General features: G+C 43.6%; 3 protein-coding genes across 3 annotated transcripts; 1 reads left to right on the top strand and 2 right to left on the bottom strand.

The window, feature by feature from the left end:
• Nucleotides 1–351: 351 nt before the first annotated feature.
• icmt (isoprenylcysteine carboxyl methyltransferase) lies at nt 352–5,907 on the bottom strand. Its single transcript, XM_003962886.3, has 5 exons — nt 5,653–5,907; nt 3,829–3,917; nt 3,463–3,632; nt 2,025–2,242; nt 352–1,501 (listed from the first exon to the last, which is right to left on the bottom strand). Exons 1-5 carry the CDS (start codon nt 5,866–5,868, stop codon nt 1,322–1,324), a joined length of 873 nt encoding a protein of 290 aa, XP_003962935.1. The 5' UTR covers nt 5,869–5,907; the 3' UTR covers nt 352–1,321.
• A 418-nt stretch (nt 5,908–6,325) lies between these two features.
• kiaa2013 (KIAA2013 ortholog) lies at nt 6,326–12,298 on the top strand. The gene is made up of 3 exons (XM_003962901.3): nt 6,326–7,667; nt 9,224–10,077; nt 11,242–12,298. The coding sequence occupies exons 1-3, from the start codon at nt 6,713–6,715 to the stop codon at nt 11,287–11,289; spliced, it is 1,857 nt and encodes a 618-aa protein (XP_003962950.3). The 5' UTR covers nt 6,326–6,712; the 3' UTR covers nt 11,290–12,298.
• A 1,104-nt stretch (nt 12,299–13,402) lies between these two features.
• On the bottom strand, nt 13,403–17,773 carry phc2a (polyhomeotic homolog 2a (Drosophila)). The gene is made up of 7 exons (XM_003962900.3): nt 17,443–17,773; nt 16,526–16,688; nt 15,848–15,926; nt 15,319–15,430; nt 14,881–15,004; nt 14,506–14,737; nt 13,403–13,779 (listed from the first exon to the last, which is right to left on the bottom strand). The coding sequence occupies exons 2-7, from the start codon at nt 16,661–16,663 to the stop codon at nt 13,625–13,627; spliced, it is 840 nt and encodes a 279-aa protein (XP_003962949.2). The 5' UTR covers nt 16,664–16,688; nt 17,443–17,773; the 3' UTR covers nt 13,403–13,624.
• Between the last annotated feature and the right edge of the window lie 604 nt (nt 17,774–18,377).

The raw sequence follows: 18,377 nt of genomic DNA, 5'->3' as shown, positions 1-18,377 counted from the left end.
CAGCAGCCAGGGTTTATTACAATCTGCTGCTTGACACTTTGACATGAAAAAAAACAAACCTGCTTACAGTCAGAAGTCTCGTGTTGAACAAGCAGAATACAACAAACCAAGAAAGCAGCTGTCCCTGCGTAGCCGCTCAGACACGACATTTAAGTTGCTACTCCTTCATCAGCACTCCAAGAACCTGTGGGGGTGTTGGGTAAAACATGCTGGATGGTGTTCCAGGCATATCCAGCCAGAGGACCAGGGCAGGCACGAACCTAATCGGTGTAAGTTTGACGTCAATGTTCGAAAGATTAAAAAGTAAACACCGATTATTTTACCCGAAATGTAAAAGAATAGAGATGAATATTTCCTCAACATTGTGTTTATTCTTTTATAATGAAGTGGTGATTAGATTATCAATACATTTTTTAATCAACAAAATGGAATGTCACATTGTTCCCGAGACCATTATTCAGATGCACCGCTTCACCTTTTTTGACTTGTAGTGCCTTTGCTGGGGAGGCTTCTCCACCTTTACAAATGACATTCTGGACACTGAACATAAATAGCCTAGAAAAACTGACAATTTTATTAAATAATCTTTAAAGCATAACAAAACTAAAATATTATATGACAATCAGGCAGCATAAAACTCACACAGCAGTCTATCGAAGGTTGGTTTTCAGACCCTCTCAAATAAAAGGAAGTAGCTTTACATAGAAGTAAGTGCAGTTCTTTTGCCAGACGACAGACTAAAACACAGAATCAGAAGCGACAAAAACACCCAAAGTTGACCCGTCATTGAACGCAGTTCTCTTATTTCACAGGCATCAAACAACAAAAACACACAGGGAAACCAAAAGAAGTGAACATGAACCGGTCAGACAGATGATTGTGTCTAAGTTTCCTATGGGCTTCAATGGGTCTGATACTGAAATAATACTGAAACATTTAAAGATCGGGAATTTGCTACTAGACCCTGTGACTTCCTGAAGCCTTCCCCCCAACCAAAGAACCTTTTGTACTAGTATCCATTTAACCTTATAGGTGAAACCATTAAAGACAGCAAAAACATGCAAAGATAAAAACAACTAAAGCATTGATTTTCTGTTACATGTTCATGTAGATAGAACATATTAGGAGGTTGTTTGGCCCTCAAGGGACTTTGGAAGATGTTAGAGGAAAAAAAGAATCCCAATCCTCCTGATCTATGTTTGGGAGCATCAGATCCACAGCCTGCACCTTTTTTCTCTGAAGGGCAGCTGCCATGGCAGATGCCATACAGTCAACATGTCTGACATGCTTCGAGTCTCATGATCAGCAGCCAAGCGCCACGCTAATTGATATGGATGCCTGAGATAAAGGGTAGTCCAGTGGGAACTCTTTTCTTATACTCCACATAGTCCTCGGCAAAGAAATTGATGAGCGAAAGCTCCTCCTCCTCAATCCGCTCCCGGAAGAAACGCCAGCTGACTATTGTGTAGCCAAGTATGCACACCGGGTTACACAGCATCACCTGCAGTAATCAAAGGTAGTAAAAAAACAAGAGCAAGTTCTTCAGAAGCAGAGCACAGAAATTTCAAATGTACCCTAACAAAGCTGCATCAAAGCTGTACACGTTAGACTGGTGACCTGTACCTGCATCACAATAGCAGGAAATATCGGACAGGAAGCGGTTTTATTCCATCCTGGGGGTGATGGGATGGGTGCATGCACACAGCCGTGCTCATCTATTTCAAACTGCAATGAAGGCTGTGCATCTTTGCTGTACTGGGTAGTTTCTAAGGGTTCTGGGTTCGAGCCCCAGGGCAGACAAAACATGGCAGGTGTTCTGGTAAGCAGGAGAAGGTAGCAGAACCCCTTGAGCAAGGTACCAAATCCACAAATACTCATATAGGGCTCTGTGATGAACTGGTGGACCTGCCGTCACCCTATGTGCCCCCTTCCCCGTGACCACGGAGGGGATAAAGTTGTGAAGGAGTGTATGTAGATGTAGTAAATGGAGTAAAATCCAGGTGTAGAGTAGACCTGTATCTCACCTGTGTTCCTGTGCACCAGTAGAACCAACCCACATATGAGGGGTGTCTAAAAAAGGAGTAGACCCCACCGGTGACCAGCACGTGACTGCGGGCCTTTTCGTTCTGGACGATGTGGTTGAAATTGGAGCCAGCAGTCAGCATGGCTGCCTTACGAAGGATATCTCCACACAAGACCATGAGCAGGCCCAGAAGGCTCACCCACTTCAGCTGCTTCAGCTCTGAGAGACAGTATGCAGAGAAAATAGTGGTAGACACACTTTACAAGAACCAAACCACAAGATTACATGCTTCAGCGCACCAAAGAACTTTTTGTTTCAGCAGCCATGCGAATTTTTTTTAGCAAAGAACTTCTGATCCCTCTTCTGAGAACGTCAGTAAGAAAGAATTATGCTTATTTTCTCATCTCTACAGGCAAATTACATCTCTGCATTTAATGCCTCCCTCAGGAGCAGTGGGCAGCTGCTGACCAGGTCTCCTTAGCAACTGGGGATTAAGAGACTTCAGATTTTCCAACCAGAGTCATTCGGGCCACAAGCTTGGTTGTCAAAGAATTAAAGACTAGAGACGACTACATCCTGCATGTGATATTGCTCTCTTACAAAAGTTCTGTAAGCGTATTTCATTAGTTAACCGTACTAAGTGAGAAGAGATAAAGATTTGTGTTTTTATTAATCATTTATTGGGCTCTGCCAACACAAATGGTTCCACCACTGGAAGGGAGACAGGTTGTTGCAACATTAATTCGCAATCATTAGAACGCCTGTACAGCAGATTGAATGACTGATGTCCCACTTGTACTCTATATCGGCATTCATCAAAAGTCTCTTGTCTGATCCAATTATGGACGCTGAACGGAGCCAACTGTTTTATAATGAAAACATATGAACACAATATCCAGAATTGAATTACATCCAGAGTAAATAATGCACACTTTTTAACATGTTCCTGTTCTTCTACAAGAAATTGTGCAAGAACAGTGAAGCATCTTCTTGTTTCTTTCACCAGGGCACAGGTGACTCTTTGTTAGAGTTAAATGTTCCGTTTTCAAACACTGTGGACTTTGAGCATGAAGATCAACCTCAACCTTCTGTAGGAATAAACACTGGCCGAACAACCCACTTTCTTAATGGGACGCTGAAGCTGCAAACGTACACCTGCCAATTATGCCCCCACCAGCATATTTAACTGCAGGAAACTGTATATTTAGGCTTGGTTTGAAAGAAAAAGCATTTCTTTGCAAAAAAAAAAAAACCCCAAAAACCGCAGCATTCAGATCAACAGATCAAAAGACAGACCTGCAAGCAGCTAAAATAATAAAATGTACCAGATTTCAGTAGAATTATGTGCATAACATCCAGTTATACATCTACACTTTAGCCAATAAGCTAAATAGCTATGAAGTCAATAACAACATAAGCATTGTTATGGGATGGCGTACCTGGGACAGTCAGCTTCTCCACTGTAAACTCCACCCATGAGGAGATGGCAGCGAGGGTGTACTCCACACTGTGATTGAGGAGGAATGAGTCTAGTGACAGGCTGTGAGGGTTGATGATGGCCGTTACCAGGTACTCAGAGTAATGGAATAATGACAGTGAGCACATGTACCTGTGGGCAAAAGGAAATGGATTACAAATAAACAAGCTTTCCTATTTAATTCACCTATTATGAAAATGAATTATAACTGTAAACAGGAGTTCTGGCCCTTTTTTACAGCCTCAAAATGCTTTCAACAAATTTATGGATATTTATTTTTATATTTTAGGAAAATTGGAAGAAATTATCTCAGAGTACATTTACACACCAGCCAAAGTGGGTCCAGGTGGTCTCGGAGAAGCTTATAATCAACCCACAGCCAAAGGTCACTCCCAGAAAACAAGCTCGAACAGCAACCTAGAATAAACCAGACACCATTCAGAGGTTAAAAAAGAAAAAAGGTTGCATTTATTTTTTACAATATACCCTGCTGATACAATTGGACCTCGTCTCCGTCAAGGGCACAAAAGTGCATGTTTGGAGTTTGCATGAGAGAACCAAACGTGGGACATTGAAAGGTGGAAGAAAGTTTTATTCTGTGATGAGAAAGCATTTCAGGAGGGATCTCATTGTCATCAATCAATCAATCAATCAATCAATCAATCAATCTTTATTTATATAGCGTCTTATACAATCAAAATTGTTTCAAGGCGCTTTCCAGAATCCCAGGGCCTGACCCCAGACAAGCAACAGTGGCAAGGAAAAACTCCCCTTTAACAGGAAGAAACCTTGAGCAGGACCAGGCATGCCAGTAACGCTGGAAGCCATCAGGGCCATCAGGACCATCAAGGCTACATTTTTTCCCCTCAGAGAGTAAAACATTCTTCCATAATCCAATGTCCCAAGTTTGGTGCTCTTGGCAATTTTGTGGCATTGAAGTAGAAGATAAGGATGTTTTTGGTTCTTAAAACCCTTCTTTCGCAGATGCCGTCTAATGGTTAAGGAAGTGCACCTGGCACCGGGATCAGCCCGTGTCTTGACGGACAGCCAATCGGATCCTTCGGCTCAGAGCCAGTGCAATCTTTTTGGATCGAAATCAAATCAAATCAAACTTTATTTATATAGCGTCTTTTACAATCAAAATTGTTTCAAGGCTTTTTCCAGAATCCCAGAGCCTAACCCCAGACAAGCAACAGTGGCAAGGAAAAACTCCCCTTTAACAGGAAGAAACCTTGAGCAGGCCCAGGCTCATGTAGGGGGACCCTCCTGCTGATGACTTTCGCACATACCCAAATTCCATTTTCCTTGTAGTTTTTGGCTATTTCAACAAATCCCACTAAACAACCACATGCATGTGATAAACACGTATTACATTTCATCCATAAAAACTGGTGCGGGTGAAATGAAAAAGTCATGGTAAAACAGAAGAAATAGCAAAACTGTTCAAGGGCTTCACATACTTTCAAGCAGCACCATATGTTCATAATGGTTGATTACATTTGGGAAAAATAATTTTAAAAACATGAAAGCGGTGAATACTTTAGACACTGTATGCACTTTAAATTATTCAGGTAGTTCTGTTTGCATTTAAAATGAACGCTTAAGTTCTGCACGTTTCCATCTTATTTGGCAACATTCTACAATGTTGTAGAGGGAGAAAAAAATGGTCCATTATGTAATTATTTTCGTTTCTAGTTTGCTTCCAGGACTATATAATGTGACTGAAGATGTAGAAAATGCAGTAGATAAATGACCACTTTATTCAAGTTGCGTCTAATCGCCTCCAGAACTTAAGAACTGACTGACTGCATGAAGACTGATACTTTAGTTAATCCGTCCGGAGATTTTAATACCCCAGTGCATAGAATGGTTATGAATGGAACTTCGCAAAGGTTTATCGGACACTCACAGTCAAACGCATGCACAGATCGAGCGGTGTGAACTTTCAAATCTACCACAAACCAAATAAACCAAAAAGCAACACAACTGAAACATGAGCAGAAAAGTTCAAGCGGGAAAATTTAAATGAAGGCTTTGCAATTGGGGTTTCTTATTTAGAGAATAAACTCATGTCCTCGCCGCATCGCGTCAAACTAAAATATAAATGAGCTATAAGCAGCTTAAGTGGAAAACCCCTGACGTCAAAGCTTACCTTGTATAGAGGTCCTCTGTATATAATCAGAAGGAGGCCGTTGGTTACTGCCGTGTGCAGACAAATGGCTATTTTCCCCGGTGTTTCCGTCAAATAATCATAAACCCAGTCGAGATGTCCAAACCAAGTTCTGATCAAGGGGATTGCGAGCACACTGAGCCCTAAAAGAAATGCATTTATACTTACTCTTCCTTCTAAGACTAACTTGCCTGCCATGTTGGAATTATTACGCTGAAGGGAGGAACGCCCCCTTTTCTTCTTCTTTGTTTTCCACTTCTTCCTCTGCAAGTTTCTTGGTGTTACTGCCACCTTCTAGCGGGGGGGTGTTACTCTGAACCTGAATAAGGTGGCAGCTGGTTCAAGGAATTGGTTCAAGCTACAGAGATTTTCTTTTGGAAAAGCATATGATGCGTGAGCAACTAATGTTTAACTTACACTAACACAGACTCAGTAACATCAAGAATGGGGAAAGCTTTCTGGAGCAAGTAGTTAAGTGGATAAAAATTATCAAACGTATGACGTTTTTTTCTGTAAATATCAATTAAATCTGTAAGCGCTATTCGGAGATCTACGCCTACATGTACGTAGATGCCGTAGGCGATGTGTAACATAACAATATTATTAAAGAGGACTGTGCAACATCTGACCACTGAGGGGCAGTAATGTACCACGAGCGTGTCTAACCCGCTGGACTGTCACGCGAAGAAGACGTGTGTCATTTCGCTTTACGACAACCGTTGCAAAGTGTCAGCCAGTATTGGAGAGTTAACCAGAACAACAAATGCCTTTTCCAGTTTCCCGAGCAGACAAACCCCCGAGATTCTCGACGACTGCGGTACGCGTAGACAGAATAAGCGCGATGCGAGAATCCACGCGTGTTTCTCTGGTCTCGTTTGCAGCGTAGCTAAGCTAACTTAACCAGAAGGTAGCGAGTAGAGTTGGCCACTTTATTTCCGTGAACCATGTCCTGGGTGCCTATAGATTCGATGTAACGCAGTTGCAATTACCAGGAAGCCGGATTTAGACTGCCAATACAGGACTTTGCTCGCTTAAACACACAATGTGGCTACAGCAAAGGTTTAAGGGGCTACCGGGCTTGTTATCAAGCAGCTGGGCAAGAAGACTTGTGGTAGGAGTGCTGATATTCTTTATCTTCTACTGGTACCTGGGAGCTGAGCACAGATGGAGCTTCTCTGGCTCGGCCATGCCCGGTGGAGCAACAGGAAAGTGCCTTCAGGCTGAAATTCACAGGTGGAGCACTCTCGTTGATCGTGGAGAGGGACTTTACAGCACGCCGCAGGAACCACGAGATACGCCTTTCGTGTCAGGTAATGGCCACATTCTTCTCGACATTGACTCAAACAAGCTGTGGATAGCGTCGACTTCACGCCCTGGCTCAGCCCCGGTTCATCAGACGGAATACTGCCCAAGAATAGGAGTCCACTTGGAGGGGAAGCGAGTGGAGGCCAAGGCTACTATGTTGTGGTTCCGCAAAGGGTCCGTGCTGCTGGTCCGCTGCGTCTCACCAGCCTCCCACCAGTCAACCAGGGACTGTCTGTCCATCAGAGAGGAGTTCATTGCACACAGAAGCAGACCCAATGTATATCTCCAGAGAATACACATCAATAACCCTTACGACAGGGCCGTTTCCTTCGAGGTGTCCTCAGAAAATCTCTCCTTTGGTCACAAGTTCTCCTCCAGCGTCGAGACAATGGAAGACAAGGAGGTCTTGCTGTCCTCTGGTAAGGTGCACATAGAGAATAATCGGATGGTGGTGGTGGTGGTGGTGACCAAGAAACTTGGCTCCAGGATCCAAGTCGCCGCCAAGTCGGATTACACGGAAAACATTTTGTCCGTGGTTTGGACCTCAGAGCCCATTGAGTCTTCCAGGGTGGAGGAAACATTCAGCACCTTAAGAGAGGGAGCGAAATCGGAGCTGTCGGAACTCCTGAGGGTCAGTGTGGATGAACTGGTTTTGGACCACCAGCAGGCTTGGATGGACCTCTTCATTTCAGGTGAGCTAAGGTTGCAGTTTCAACACGCGCATGGAGTCTTCACAGTTGGTCCAGAAGATAAATGTAATACGTACACGTACCTAGTTGAGTTGTTTCTTCGGCTCTATGGAGGCGTAGCTAAATAAATACTAATACAATGAAACTCAAGCGTTGGTCAGCATCAGATGTTTGTGATCAGAGGTATTTGGATGCTGTCACCCAGGGGTGAAACCTGTGTGTGTTTTCCCTTGGAGGAGCACCTATTTATCCCAGTAGCTTTAGCCAACAAACTAAGCTTCATCATTTTCTTGGCAAGTTTGTTTTTTAGTTGGTTTCTAACAGAAATATCTTGGTGGTTTAAACATCTAAGAGTTTGTCAGGCTTTTTTTGCACCTTCTATATGCAGTGGTCAAGTAAGATCATACATATATGTATCATGGTCAAGAAGATGGAGATCCCACCAAAGATTTTCCTCTAAACCTGCTTTTTCACAGAGCTTGTTTGATCTGGGTTTTTTAAAAAACTGTTTATGATGTTTCCCCAATCATTTTACAACTAGTCTTTATTTTCCTTGTTAAGGTTTATTAGAGGATACTGCAGAACCAGTGTGTCTTATCTTCACCTGGGCCAAAGATTAGAGCCGACATTAGGGTCTTCCACACTGAAGAAGATAATAAACACACACCCTGAGTGTAGGTCGCATTTATAAAACACAATCTAGCTGTGAAGCTATCAGCACAGGTCATTTTGATGTATTCACTCTTGTTTTTTTTATTGTTCGGGTTAGTTTTACCAGGACCTTCATTAAAACACATCTGTGGCAGCTTCCTGTCCAAAAGCCACATTTTTTTTTTTACATAAGTAGAAACAACTATCAATGGGTCACATTTGTGTAGTTTGCGTCTATAAACCGTTAACTTTCTTTTATGTTGCCATGAACAACTGTGTTAAATTGCTCATTTTTGCAGTTTGGACCCAGTGCGGATCAGCATCGGGCCGGGGAGAGTGTCCTTGTCCCTAACCCTTGTCCTGTGTCAGTGTCCCCCCTGTGGATTTGTGTGTTATTTTGTCATGAATGCACCCCCAGATCAGTCAGTTGAGCCTGAAAGATCTCTCTGGCTCTGAACTCCGTTATATTTTATATGATAAAAGATCATATAAAATATAACGTAGATCGGCGGTGTACAGTTTAGGGACAGGATTAATGGCGGGGCGATTAAGTAGTAATTTGATGATGTGCTGGTTTATTTATTATTTTGTTCAGTTTTGAACACATTCACATGTTTGTTGAGTTTGAGACCCACAATTTCGAGATCTGGCATCTTAAACTGTTAAGAGTTAAGTTTTGTTCATCTTTCTAAACAATAAATTAAAAAATGTTGTTTTTTTATGTGTGACTAATGTAGCTACACCTTCCGGGGGGGAACAAAAATCAAATTCCCACAAATATTTCCTAATATTGTTGATTGTGTAAAACCTTCTAACTGTTGTCCGAATGTAGCGTAGGTTGATAATTCCATTCATTTTCATGGGGAAAAGGTGAAGTAAAGTTTTATCTGTGTTTCTTTTTTCTTTAGGGGTTGAAATGAGGAGGATCACAGATTCCCATACCCCGTCCAGCCGCACGGTGAACACCACCCTCTACTACATCTTGTCCTCCTCCACAGCTCCCATGCTGGATCAGAGATTGAGTCCCGAGGAACGTACGCGTCTGGAATCGAGCCTCAACTATGCCGACCACTGCTTTAGTGGTCACGCCACCATGCACGCCGAGAACCTGTGGCCCGAGCGGGTCAGCAGCACCGCTCAGATCCTGCAGCTGTTCACGCTGTGGACCTTGACTCTGCAGAAAAGAGGCTGCAAGGTTCTGGTGGCAGCAGGGGCGCACGGAGCCATGCAGGGCATGGTGCTCAGCTTCGGTGGCCTTCAGTTCACAGAAAACCACCTCCAGTTCCAGGCTGACCCCGACGTGCTGCACAACAGCTACGCCTTGAGAGGGATCCACTACAACCAGGACCTGATCAACTTAGCAGTGCTGCTAGACATGGACGGGAAGCCTTTTCTCCACGTGTCGGTAAAACCGCAGGAGCAGCCGGTGAAACTGTACGCCTGCGAGGCCGGCTGCCTCAATGAGCCGGTGGAACTCACCTCAGAAATCAAAGGCCATACCTTCCCCGTCATGGTGACCCAGCCCATCACACCGCTGTTGTATATTTCCACAGACCTGCGGCACCTGCAAGACCTGCGGCACACGCTGCATCTGAAGGCCATCCTGGCCCACGAGGAGCACATGGCCAACAGATACCCCGGCCTGCCCTTCCTCTTCTGGTTCAGCGTGGCGTCCCTCATTACCCTCTTCCACCTGTTCCTTTTCAAACTGATATACAACGAGTACTGTGGCCCCGGCGCTAAGCCGTTCTTCAGGAGTAAGGTATAAACAATTGGAAACAATAAACTGACACTCTGCTTTTTAGGAAAATCAAGCCCTTTGTGTGTTTTCTGCTTGTGGTAAAGATTTCCTCACACGCGGGTTGGTTTCTCGGTCGTGACTTTAATCTTCCTTGTGAAATTTTTTGAAGTGGTACACATTTGGAGTGGGTTAGGTTAATGGTTTTTGCACTTTCCCTGTTTTTAAATGTTGATTTCAGACTTTTTCATTTCACTGCAGCCCTTGTCTTGCCTATGATGTCGGGAAGAATGAAAGCTCCAATCTCTATTTAAAGCAGCACCAGAATAAGAACATCTGTTCTAAATGGCAGACATCGACCAGCCACTTGTCTGTAGGTCTCAGTCCTCTAACAACTTTGCCAGCATTTCGTTGTCTTCTTTAAAGATCCAAAGCACAAGAGCACACATTGTCACTCATTGTCAATGCTCTTGCGTTCCCTCACACTGAAATAGCGGCAGCAGCAGTGGTGTTTTGCATTTCTTCGACATCAGGAATTGTAATATAATCGATGGGAACTAGTGTTATTACGTGCAGAGCAGAACTCCTGAGGCGGGGGTGTCAGATCCAGGGTGATGTAAGGTCATGACACTGTTTGTGCCCACCAGGAAGCCCTTCAACCTTAATGACTCTTGCACAAACGGAGCGATTACTTTAGAGCTTCACAGCTCCTCAGACATTTAGCACCAGTTAGCTTGACATCAGGTTGAAATATGTTACCGGTACAACATCAGTTCCATCAATTCGGTTTTCAGTTTAAAACGATAAAAAATAAAGTCCGCAGTATATATTTAAGGCCGAGGCTCAGGGTAGTAAGATGGTGCTAAATAATCTGCCTGTTCTTTAAAAGCACGTTGAACTGCAAGACTCTGGGCCGTTCGTCTCCAAACAGCATCGAATCGTTCCTCCCATCACTGAACGTCTTCACCTGCTATTCTTTTGATGTTTTATGATGAATTCTACAATTAAATTAACAAGGAATCTACAATTGGGTTTGCTTTGGCTCTTTCTTTCCTGACCTGTCCATCACTGCCTCTCGCCACCCATAGATCTTCAGCATGTCTGTCTTTCCCAGCTCTCGTTGCTATTGGTACATGTGGGGTTTCCATTTTGCCGAGCCTCGCTAATGTTAACCTTTGACTTCACTAGGTCGCCAGCAGGGATGAGGATGAATGTGACGCCAGGAGTGCGGCTTGAATGGACATGTGTCCACTGTGGTAGTACTGAGTGACCTGATGGCATCTGCTCACATGCTGCCAGAAGATGATGAGGCTTGATTAAACTGGATGTTTCGATTAAATTGGGGTTTTAACCAACAAATGTTGCTTTAATTGTGACATTCTTATACTCAAATCAATTTTTTTTTGGGGTGGGAGCCCAATAACTATAATTTCTTCACGTAGACTCCAGATTATTTAATTGTTTCAATGTCATGAATTGAAATGGAAACAGCAAGAATTAGATTTCAACACTAATTAGCCAGAAAGTTAGTTGAGGTTCCCCCTTTACTGGGCATTGGTTTTCTGCCATTTCGGCCATTATTTTGGTGCTGTGGGGGGGAAAGGGTGGGCTTCAGCTTCTGAAGGTTGTATCGATGTGTTGTCGAAGAGGGGCAGCTATTTCCTGGGTAAGCTCACTACCTAGTGCTGCTGTGAGGTGGTCGCCCAGCTCACCAAACACCAAACTGCTCCTGCCGCTGAGGGTTGCTTCTTTTGAGGAACCGCTGCCGCCCTCTGTGAATGCGAAGCCAAGTAAATGCTGATTCAAAGTCAGAAATGATTTCTGCCTTTAAAGACTTTATGAAGGAGAACGGGGGGATAAATCCATCGAGGATTTTATGTTTTCATCCCAAATAGCATCATGCTAGCGTGTTCTAATTATTTTGGTCATTCAGCTTTGCGTACCTAATGAAATTTTAAAAAAAGAATATTTGTTTTCCTCTCTTTTTACAGAGAAGTTTATATTTGATATCTATTCACGCTTGATGTGTTCAGGTGTTCCGTTCTCATCGTTTCCTCTCGTGATTTAGAAACTTTCCTTCTGCATAGGTTTCATCCACTTTTTGTCTGTACTACTGTTTGTGCCTTAATTAAATAAAAGCTTGGGTTATTTATTGAAGGAATGTTTATTACAATCCAAATGAATTGTACTTGATGATTAATGTGTGATTGTTTCAGTTTTGTATAAAATAAATAACTGAATCATTGCTGGGGATTTTTCTTTGCCACTAATTTACGGTTTATATCCTCATCTCATCGTACAGCCTATGATTGTGTTCATATCTAATATCTATTAATGTGTCATTGTGGTCATGTACAGACCCAAAAAGTCCAATTTAAAAAGTACAATTTTTATTAATTGTTCTGCACCCAATGCAAGAATGTTGATGGAGCACTTTTATGTTTTAAATTCAACCGATTTATCATCTCATTGCTATACTGACTTTAATTATCTTGGGTCTCGCTTCACATTTGGCCATGTGTATCTCCAGAAATCAGAATATCATCAAACAGCTGGTTGTTTCAGTCACTCAAAAATGAAACTGGTGCTTTCAGAAAATTTGAATATTACTTAAGACGAACATAAAAAGACAGGAGAGTCAGACGACTGAAAAGGATAAATCTTGATACTTGGTTCGAGCACTTTTTGGAGGGACGAGCGCAGCATTAGCACTATGGAAGCCCAGGTAGCTCTGAGAAACACTGGTCATTGCCACGTCCAGCTGGATGATGAGATCAGGGTCTCCAAACCGCAGGTCGACAGAACGAGGGCGGGACTTGAACCAAGAACCTTCCACCCTACACTGAGCTCCCACCGCCCTCCATGTTAGTCAGTTCTGTTTGTTCATCAGATGAAAACATTCACATTAAATGCATCTTTTGCTCAAGATTGATTGCTAATGTGTAACAACTCATCTTCAAGGATTCCTCAGTTCTATTAAACTGAGTTCAACTGTCCTGGTAACCCGTTAACCACCGCCATGGGAGCGGGCATTGACTAATAATGGGTGAGCGGGACCTCTTCTCTGGCATTCCCACCTGGGACTACATGCGTCTTCAGACCACCTTGACCTTGGGGATGAACTTGTCAACAACGGAGACTGAGGGACAAAGCAAATCACCCAAATCTGCCTGGTGGGGGTCCAGCCAAGTGCTTCCTCACACCAGGATTATTTACTTGCTCAGGACTCACTCATGAACTGAGGCTGCCCCAACTGGACCTTCATTCAAACCAGGAGTTGACAGCAGCTCTCTCAAAATCCCTCCCTTCAATACACCCAAGTACAAAAAACAGCACACACACATGTGCACGGGGCAACTTTGCAGTAGTAACATGTGACTTTTATTTCTTTTGAGGGGACAGCATAAGAGGCACTTATTGAGTTGCTGTCTGTAGTAGTGAAAAGACCAGGACCACAGGTGGAGGCTTTATTACATCCTTGCTCATAATGAACCCAAACCAACTAGAGTTCACAAGGAGAACAGTGCATGTCTGAATACTGGCACCTGCCCCTGAATACTGTCAGAATGGGCTACGAGTCCTTGAGCGAGTTAATCTGAGCAAAGATCTTTAGTGCAGGGCCGAGTTTGATGTTCATAGTGGCCATTAGATGGTCCTCCTTCAGCAGCAATAAGGCTTGACCGTCGATCTCTTGGGAACGAAACTCCTCGGCTATCTCCAGGCAACCTGCAAAAATACCCAACGGTCACTTTTAACCAAAAAAATTCTATATGAAGAATTGTAGCAATAGCATCATAGATTTGAGGGCACAATTCGGACCAGTATGCTGAGACTTGTGGGTGACACACAAACATCTGAATGTAATAACATCAATTGGTAAAGGAGGGAAATCCTCATGTGAGGTAGCCTAATCTGAAACTGGGGGGGTTGGAGATGTGGTTTAAGGGTGTGCAGAGATGTCCGTGTCCAAGTGCAACCTCAGGTCAGGGACCAGAGCAATTCAAGCAGCCAAATCCCATAATGGGGAAAGGAGAGGGGGGATTTGTATTAGCTCTCTAAAGAAAAATGAGGGAGTTCAACAGGAGGACGGGAGGTGAGACTGGAGTTTTCATAGTTTCAGATTCTGTAGTGACGCAGGTCGCTGTGAAGATGGCTGCCGATGCCCAGAGATGCTGATCGGAGGATAAAAGGGGAGATTGTTTGAAAAGTTTCTCCAGATTCTGGTGTGGGCGGATTGTGATAAAACCCTCACCGCTCACATCAGACGCTGTGAGCTAAATGATACGTTTAAGCAGCAGTAACTGGCACTGCTCAACCGAACAGAAGGTATCAGAGAGAAGAATGGTCCAAGAGGAGCTAGATGGGTGTATCACCAGGGTCTTTTTAACCTTGGATGCACACACAACTCCAGAACCTTCACACAAGTCTGCAATAAGCTGAGTTTGGACCCACCAGGCAGAGCGGAGATAAATTCGTAAACGTCCTCAATGTTCCACTGGCCGGGGTCGCTCGGCAGGAAGCTGTAGGGCAACGCTTGCAGCTCGTGACCTTGCACCACGGGCATCTGCGGAGCAGCCGCGGCGGGGTCCTGGGCTTTCTGGGAACCAGACAAATCTGAGCAGTTGCTGGACTTTGTCAGTGTGAGGTGCCCTGAATCGCTGGTGGACAGAGGAGCCAACGACTTCTGCACAGAGGTCACAGCAAGGAGATCTCAGACGAGGTCTCACAGCTCTCAAAACGCTCAAAAGAATGTTGAAGTCAGTGTGTGATATGAAAGAAGTGATGCGTGCAACAAAGACAAACATCCATAAACAGTTACAGCCCCACCTTTTTACACCCTATAAGGTAGCTTTTCATGTTTCCGTTCATTATTCTCTGTTTCCTTTCGTTCTCCAAAGTGGTTTTGCGGTTTGGAAAGAGACCCACTCTCTTTGTGCATCCCACATTGTAGCTACAAACAAAGACGACATGTTAGCGACTGATTTTTCAAACAATTACAGTTAACCTTGCTCACCCCACAGCCCACTTATGGTCCCCTTTACACTTTATTCTCTGTTTATACTCAGAACTATCTTCATTCTTGCTTTTAAACTTTTACTGCTGCTTTTTTCCTCTTCCACTGTGACCTCAAGAACTGTTTCTCTCAGCTACTGAGCTACAGGACTTTTTGGTGTCAAAGCACCACAAAGTAAAGTAGGAAAAAAATCAATAAAACCTCCAAAATGCTTTAAAAGGAGCCCCCCTGTCTTCCATATCTGATCTTACCGTTTGGCACACACCGTAGAGCAGAACCTCTTTGATCTTTTGAAAATGTAGGCAAAGTCCACTTTGCCACACAGCTCACAGGTCAACATGGGCTCCTGCTGGACCTTTAACGCTGAGGGAACACACAGGTGATGTCAGCCACGTGGTCCAGTCACACAACCTAAAAATATTAATCACTTACTGATGATCTTCTGGCCAACAAAAGCTACAAAGGGTGATTTTCCACTCTGACATGTTCCCAAAATATTTAATACCACTCTTGACAATCAAACTAATTTTAATAGACTAAATTAAATGTTATTTCTTAAGGGAGAAAAAAAGCCCTGCTGTGCCTACTTGGCTCTTCCTCCTTGTGTTAAATTACAAATGACTCCAGTGAACCATTATCTAGAAATAGAGAAATCTTGGAACAGTGGAGAACCTTCCAGGAGTGGCTGGCCTCCTGAAATGGTCAAAAGTCCGGTGGCCCTCTGAGCAGGTTCCACTGCTGTCACGCTCTATAGAGACCCCACAGTGTAAAGGACCTTACCTCTGGCTGAGAGGCCATCCATCTCGCCGTCTCCCGAGTGTCTTTTTAAGCTGTCGATGGAGAAGGAGGGACGTTCCACCTGCGAACACACAGGAGACCGATCATCCGCTGTGGTGGGTTCAGCATCAGCGAGGGACTCCAGAACCCAGATAAAAACCTTCCGCTGTGTCCTTCAATGACATCTGAGTGGAATTATTCAGCAAATACGTCCAGGTTTGGCTTCCTCTCAACAGAAATGGTTTAAAATCATAACTCTGCCCACATGAGAGGTGTTCACCCAACAACAGATGTTCTCAATAACGAGAGCTTTTCAAGTATCGCCGTTCGGTTGGATGCTGAAAATTATTATTCTGCATCCACTGTTCGCGTCAGTCAGTGAATTCCGTTTATAAGGCAACAATGTGTTTCACAATCATGGAGATCCGTGAGAGGCAGATGGAGGCACCTTCGCCAAGCGTTGGGTGGGTAGAGCGTGCATATAAAATATTTAGTGAGGCGTGTCAGCTTGTACAGATCCAGGAAAAGGTCCCAACATAGGCTTTAATCTCAGAGAACCGTCAAATCTTTTTTAAATCCACCAAAAAATGACTAAGACGCATTTTAGGTCCACTTGTGATGTGACCACAGATCTAAAGTACTGAGACTCTAGTGTACTTTGCAGACCCAGGGAGCACTTACGGGGAAAGGCTTAGCACCCTCCTGGATAACGAAGCCTTCGATCAGATGGGTGAGGATGTGGGATTTAACTAGAGCCTGAGCTGGTTTGCGTTGTCCGTTGTGCTGGCTGCTGTGAGCATTTCCATTCCCAGGGGTCATGACTGGAGCAACGGCTACTCCTCACCTGTCAACACAAGCAGCAGGGTAAAATCATTAGGAGCTGACCCATGAATGGCGCTTTTCGAACCCAGAACCACCGTGTCGGCGGCTCAATCCTGCCAAACATATGGCAAAACGCTTGTTAATGTGATGGTCATTTTGTGGACAGGCATAGATTTTATTTTGAAAAGACATTTAAGGTGCACGTGCACCTTTACTTCTGAATTCGGTTAAGTTTTAAGAGTTTTAGGAAGGTAAAAATGTCTGTGAAGCATTTACTAACTTTTAATATCTTGAGGTCTGCATTAGGCCCTTGAGTCGGGTTTGCATGCATCCTTATTATTGTGCCCTCAAATCACACAGGCTTAATACAAACCTTTGATTCTTAATATAAGACCCTTTACCTGCTCAAATAACAAATACTGAAGAAAAATGTACACTATCGAAAAATATGCAGGCTTTTCGAAGTTTACTTAGCTTGCAGGACTTTAATAAGCCAAGTCCACAATAGCTCCTGAAAACAAAGCTTTCTTAATATTAGTGGAGTCTCAGTTGCACTCTTGAACTTTTTGCAGGCATCACAAACAACAAGCTTCTCCAGCAGCTCCGGAATTTGCAAGAAATATTGCATAATCTCATTGTTTTGAACTTTGGATCGAAAGATTTAGCATCGGGGTTCGTTTGCTGTTGACAACAATCAATGAATTAAAGTGCAACGCATTAGACGCACGTTCCTTTGTTGAAGACAGAAAAAACTCAGATTAGCTGCCTTAACTTACTTTAAGCCTGAAACGCCTCTCGGTTGCGCAGAAACCAGGCTCTCCACTCAGTAACAATGGTAAAGGGAAGAAAAGCTCTTTGTTCAACCCCTCCAAACGCCGCTTTTATTTCATCAGTGCTCCGCCAAAACGGCGCGGACCAAGTCCGCCATTTAAAGCATAAGAAAATCAACCCGACTCGACAATGAACTAAAACACGCGTGGCTGTTGAAATTGCCCCAGCGAAGCAGATCTAATCTGGGTCCCAACTTTCTTCTTGGTCGAACTCACAACACGGACCTCAGGGAACGGTCGCGTGCACACTGGGACGCGCTAAAGTCCCGCGAGGGACTTCCGGTGGCGCCCTTCAAAATATAGGCACGATACGCTGATCAAAACCACAACTATCGAAGTTGAAAACTAAATTACAGGAAGTTGTATTTATTTAGAAAGTTCCTTTCCGACCATTAAAAACGAAACAAAAACCCACTAAGGGGGAAAAAAACCTCATCTTATTCATCCAATTTCAGGTTCTGCTCTATAATTACCACACTATTATAAGAAAATCAAAAAGGTTGCTAATAGCAGAGTGGCTCTGTTCCCACATCAAAATTAATAGTATAAACCAGTGTTTTTCCAACCTTTTTTTTGAAGCCAAAGTACACTTTTTCAGTGAAAAACCATCACAAGGCCCTCCACCCACCAAAAATATTTAAAAAATGACACTCTGTAGGCTAATACTAATAATGGCAATATAGTCTCTCAGATTATTTATACTCAGTGTAAAATCTTTGCCTGTTTGGATGAACACAGAGCCGAGTTGTCATCAGAGCTCATCTTAACATTCACCTCTCACAGATATGTCGTGGAAAATGGGAGGAATGTCAAAACAGCTTTGAGCTATATGGATCCCGAACCCAGTCAAGGCCATCAGTGGAGGCTGAAGAGAAATAAAA

Source organism: Takifugu rubripes, chromosome 3 (genome assembly GCF_901000725.2).
Source record: "Takifugu rubripes chromosome 3, fTakRub1.2, whole genome shotgun sequence".
Classification (NCBI taxonomy): domain Eukaryota; kingdom Metazoa; phylum Chordata; class Actinopteri; order Tetraodontiformes; family Tetraodontidae; genus Takifugu; species Takifugu rubripes.
This window is presented reverse-complemented; position numbering and strand designations above follow the sequence as displayed.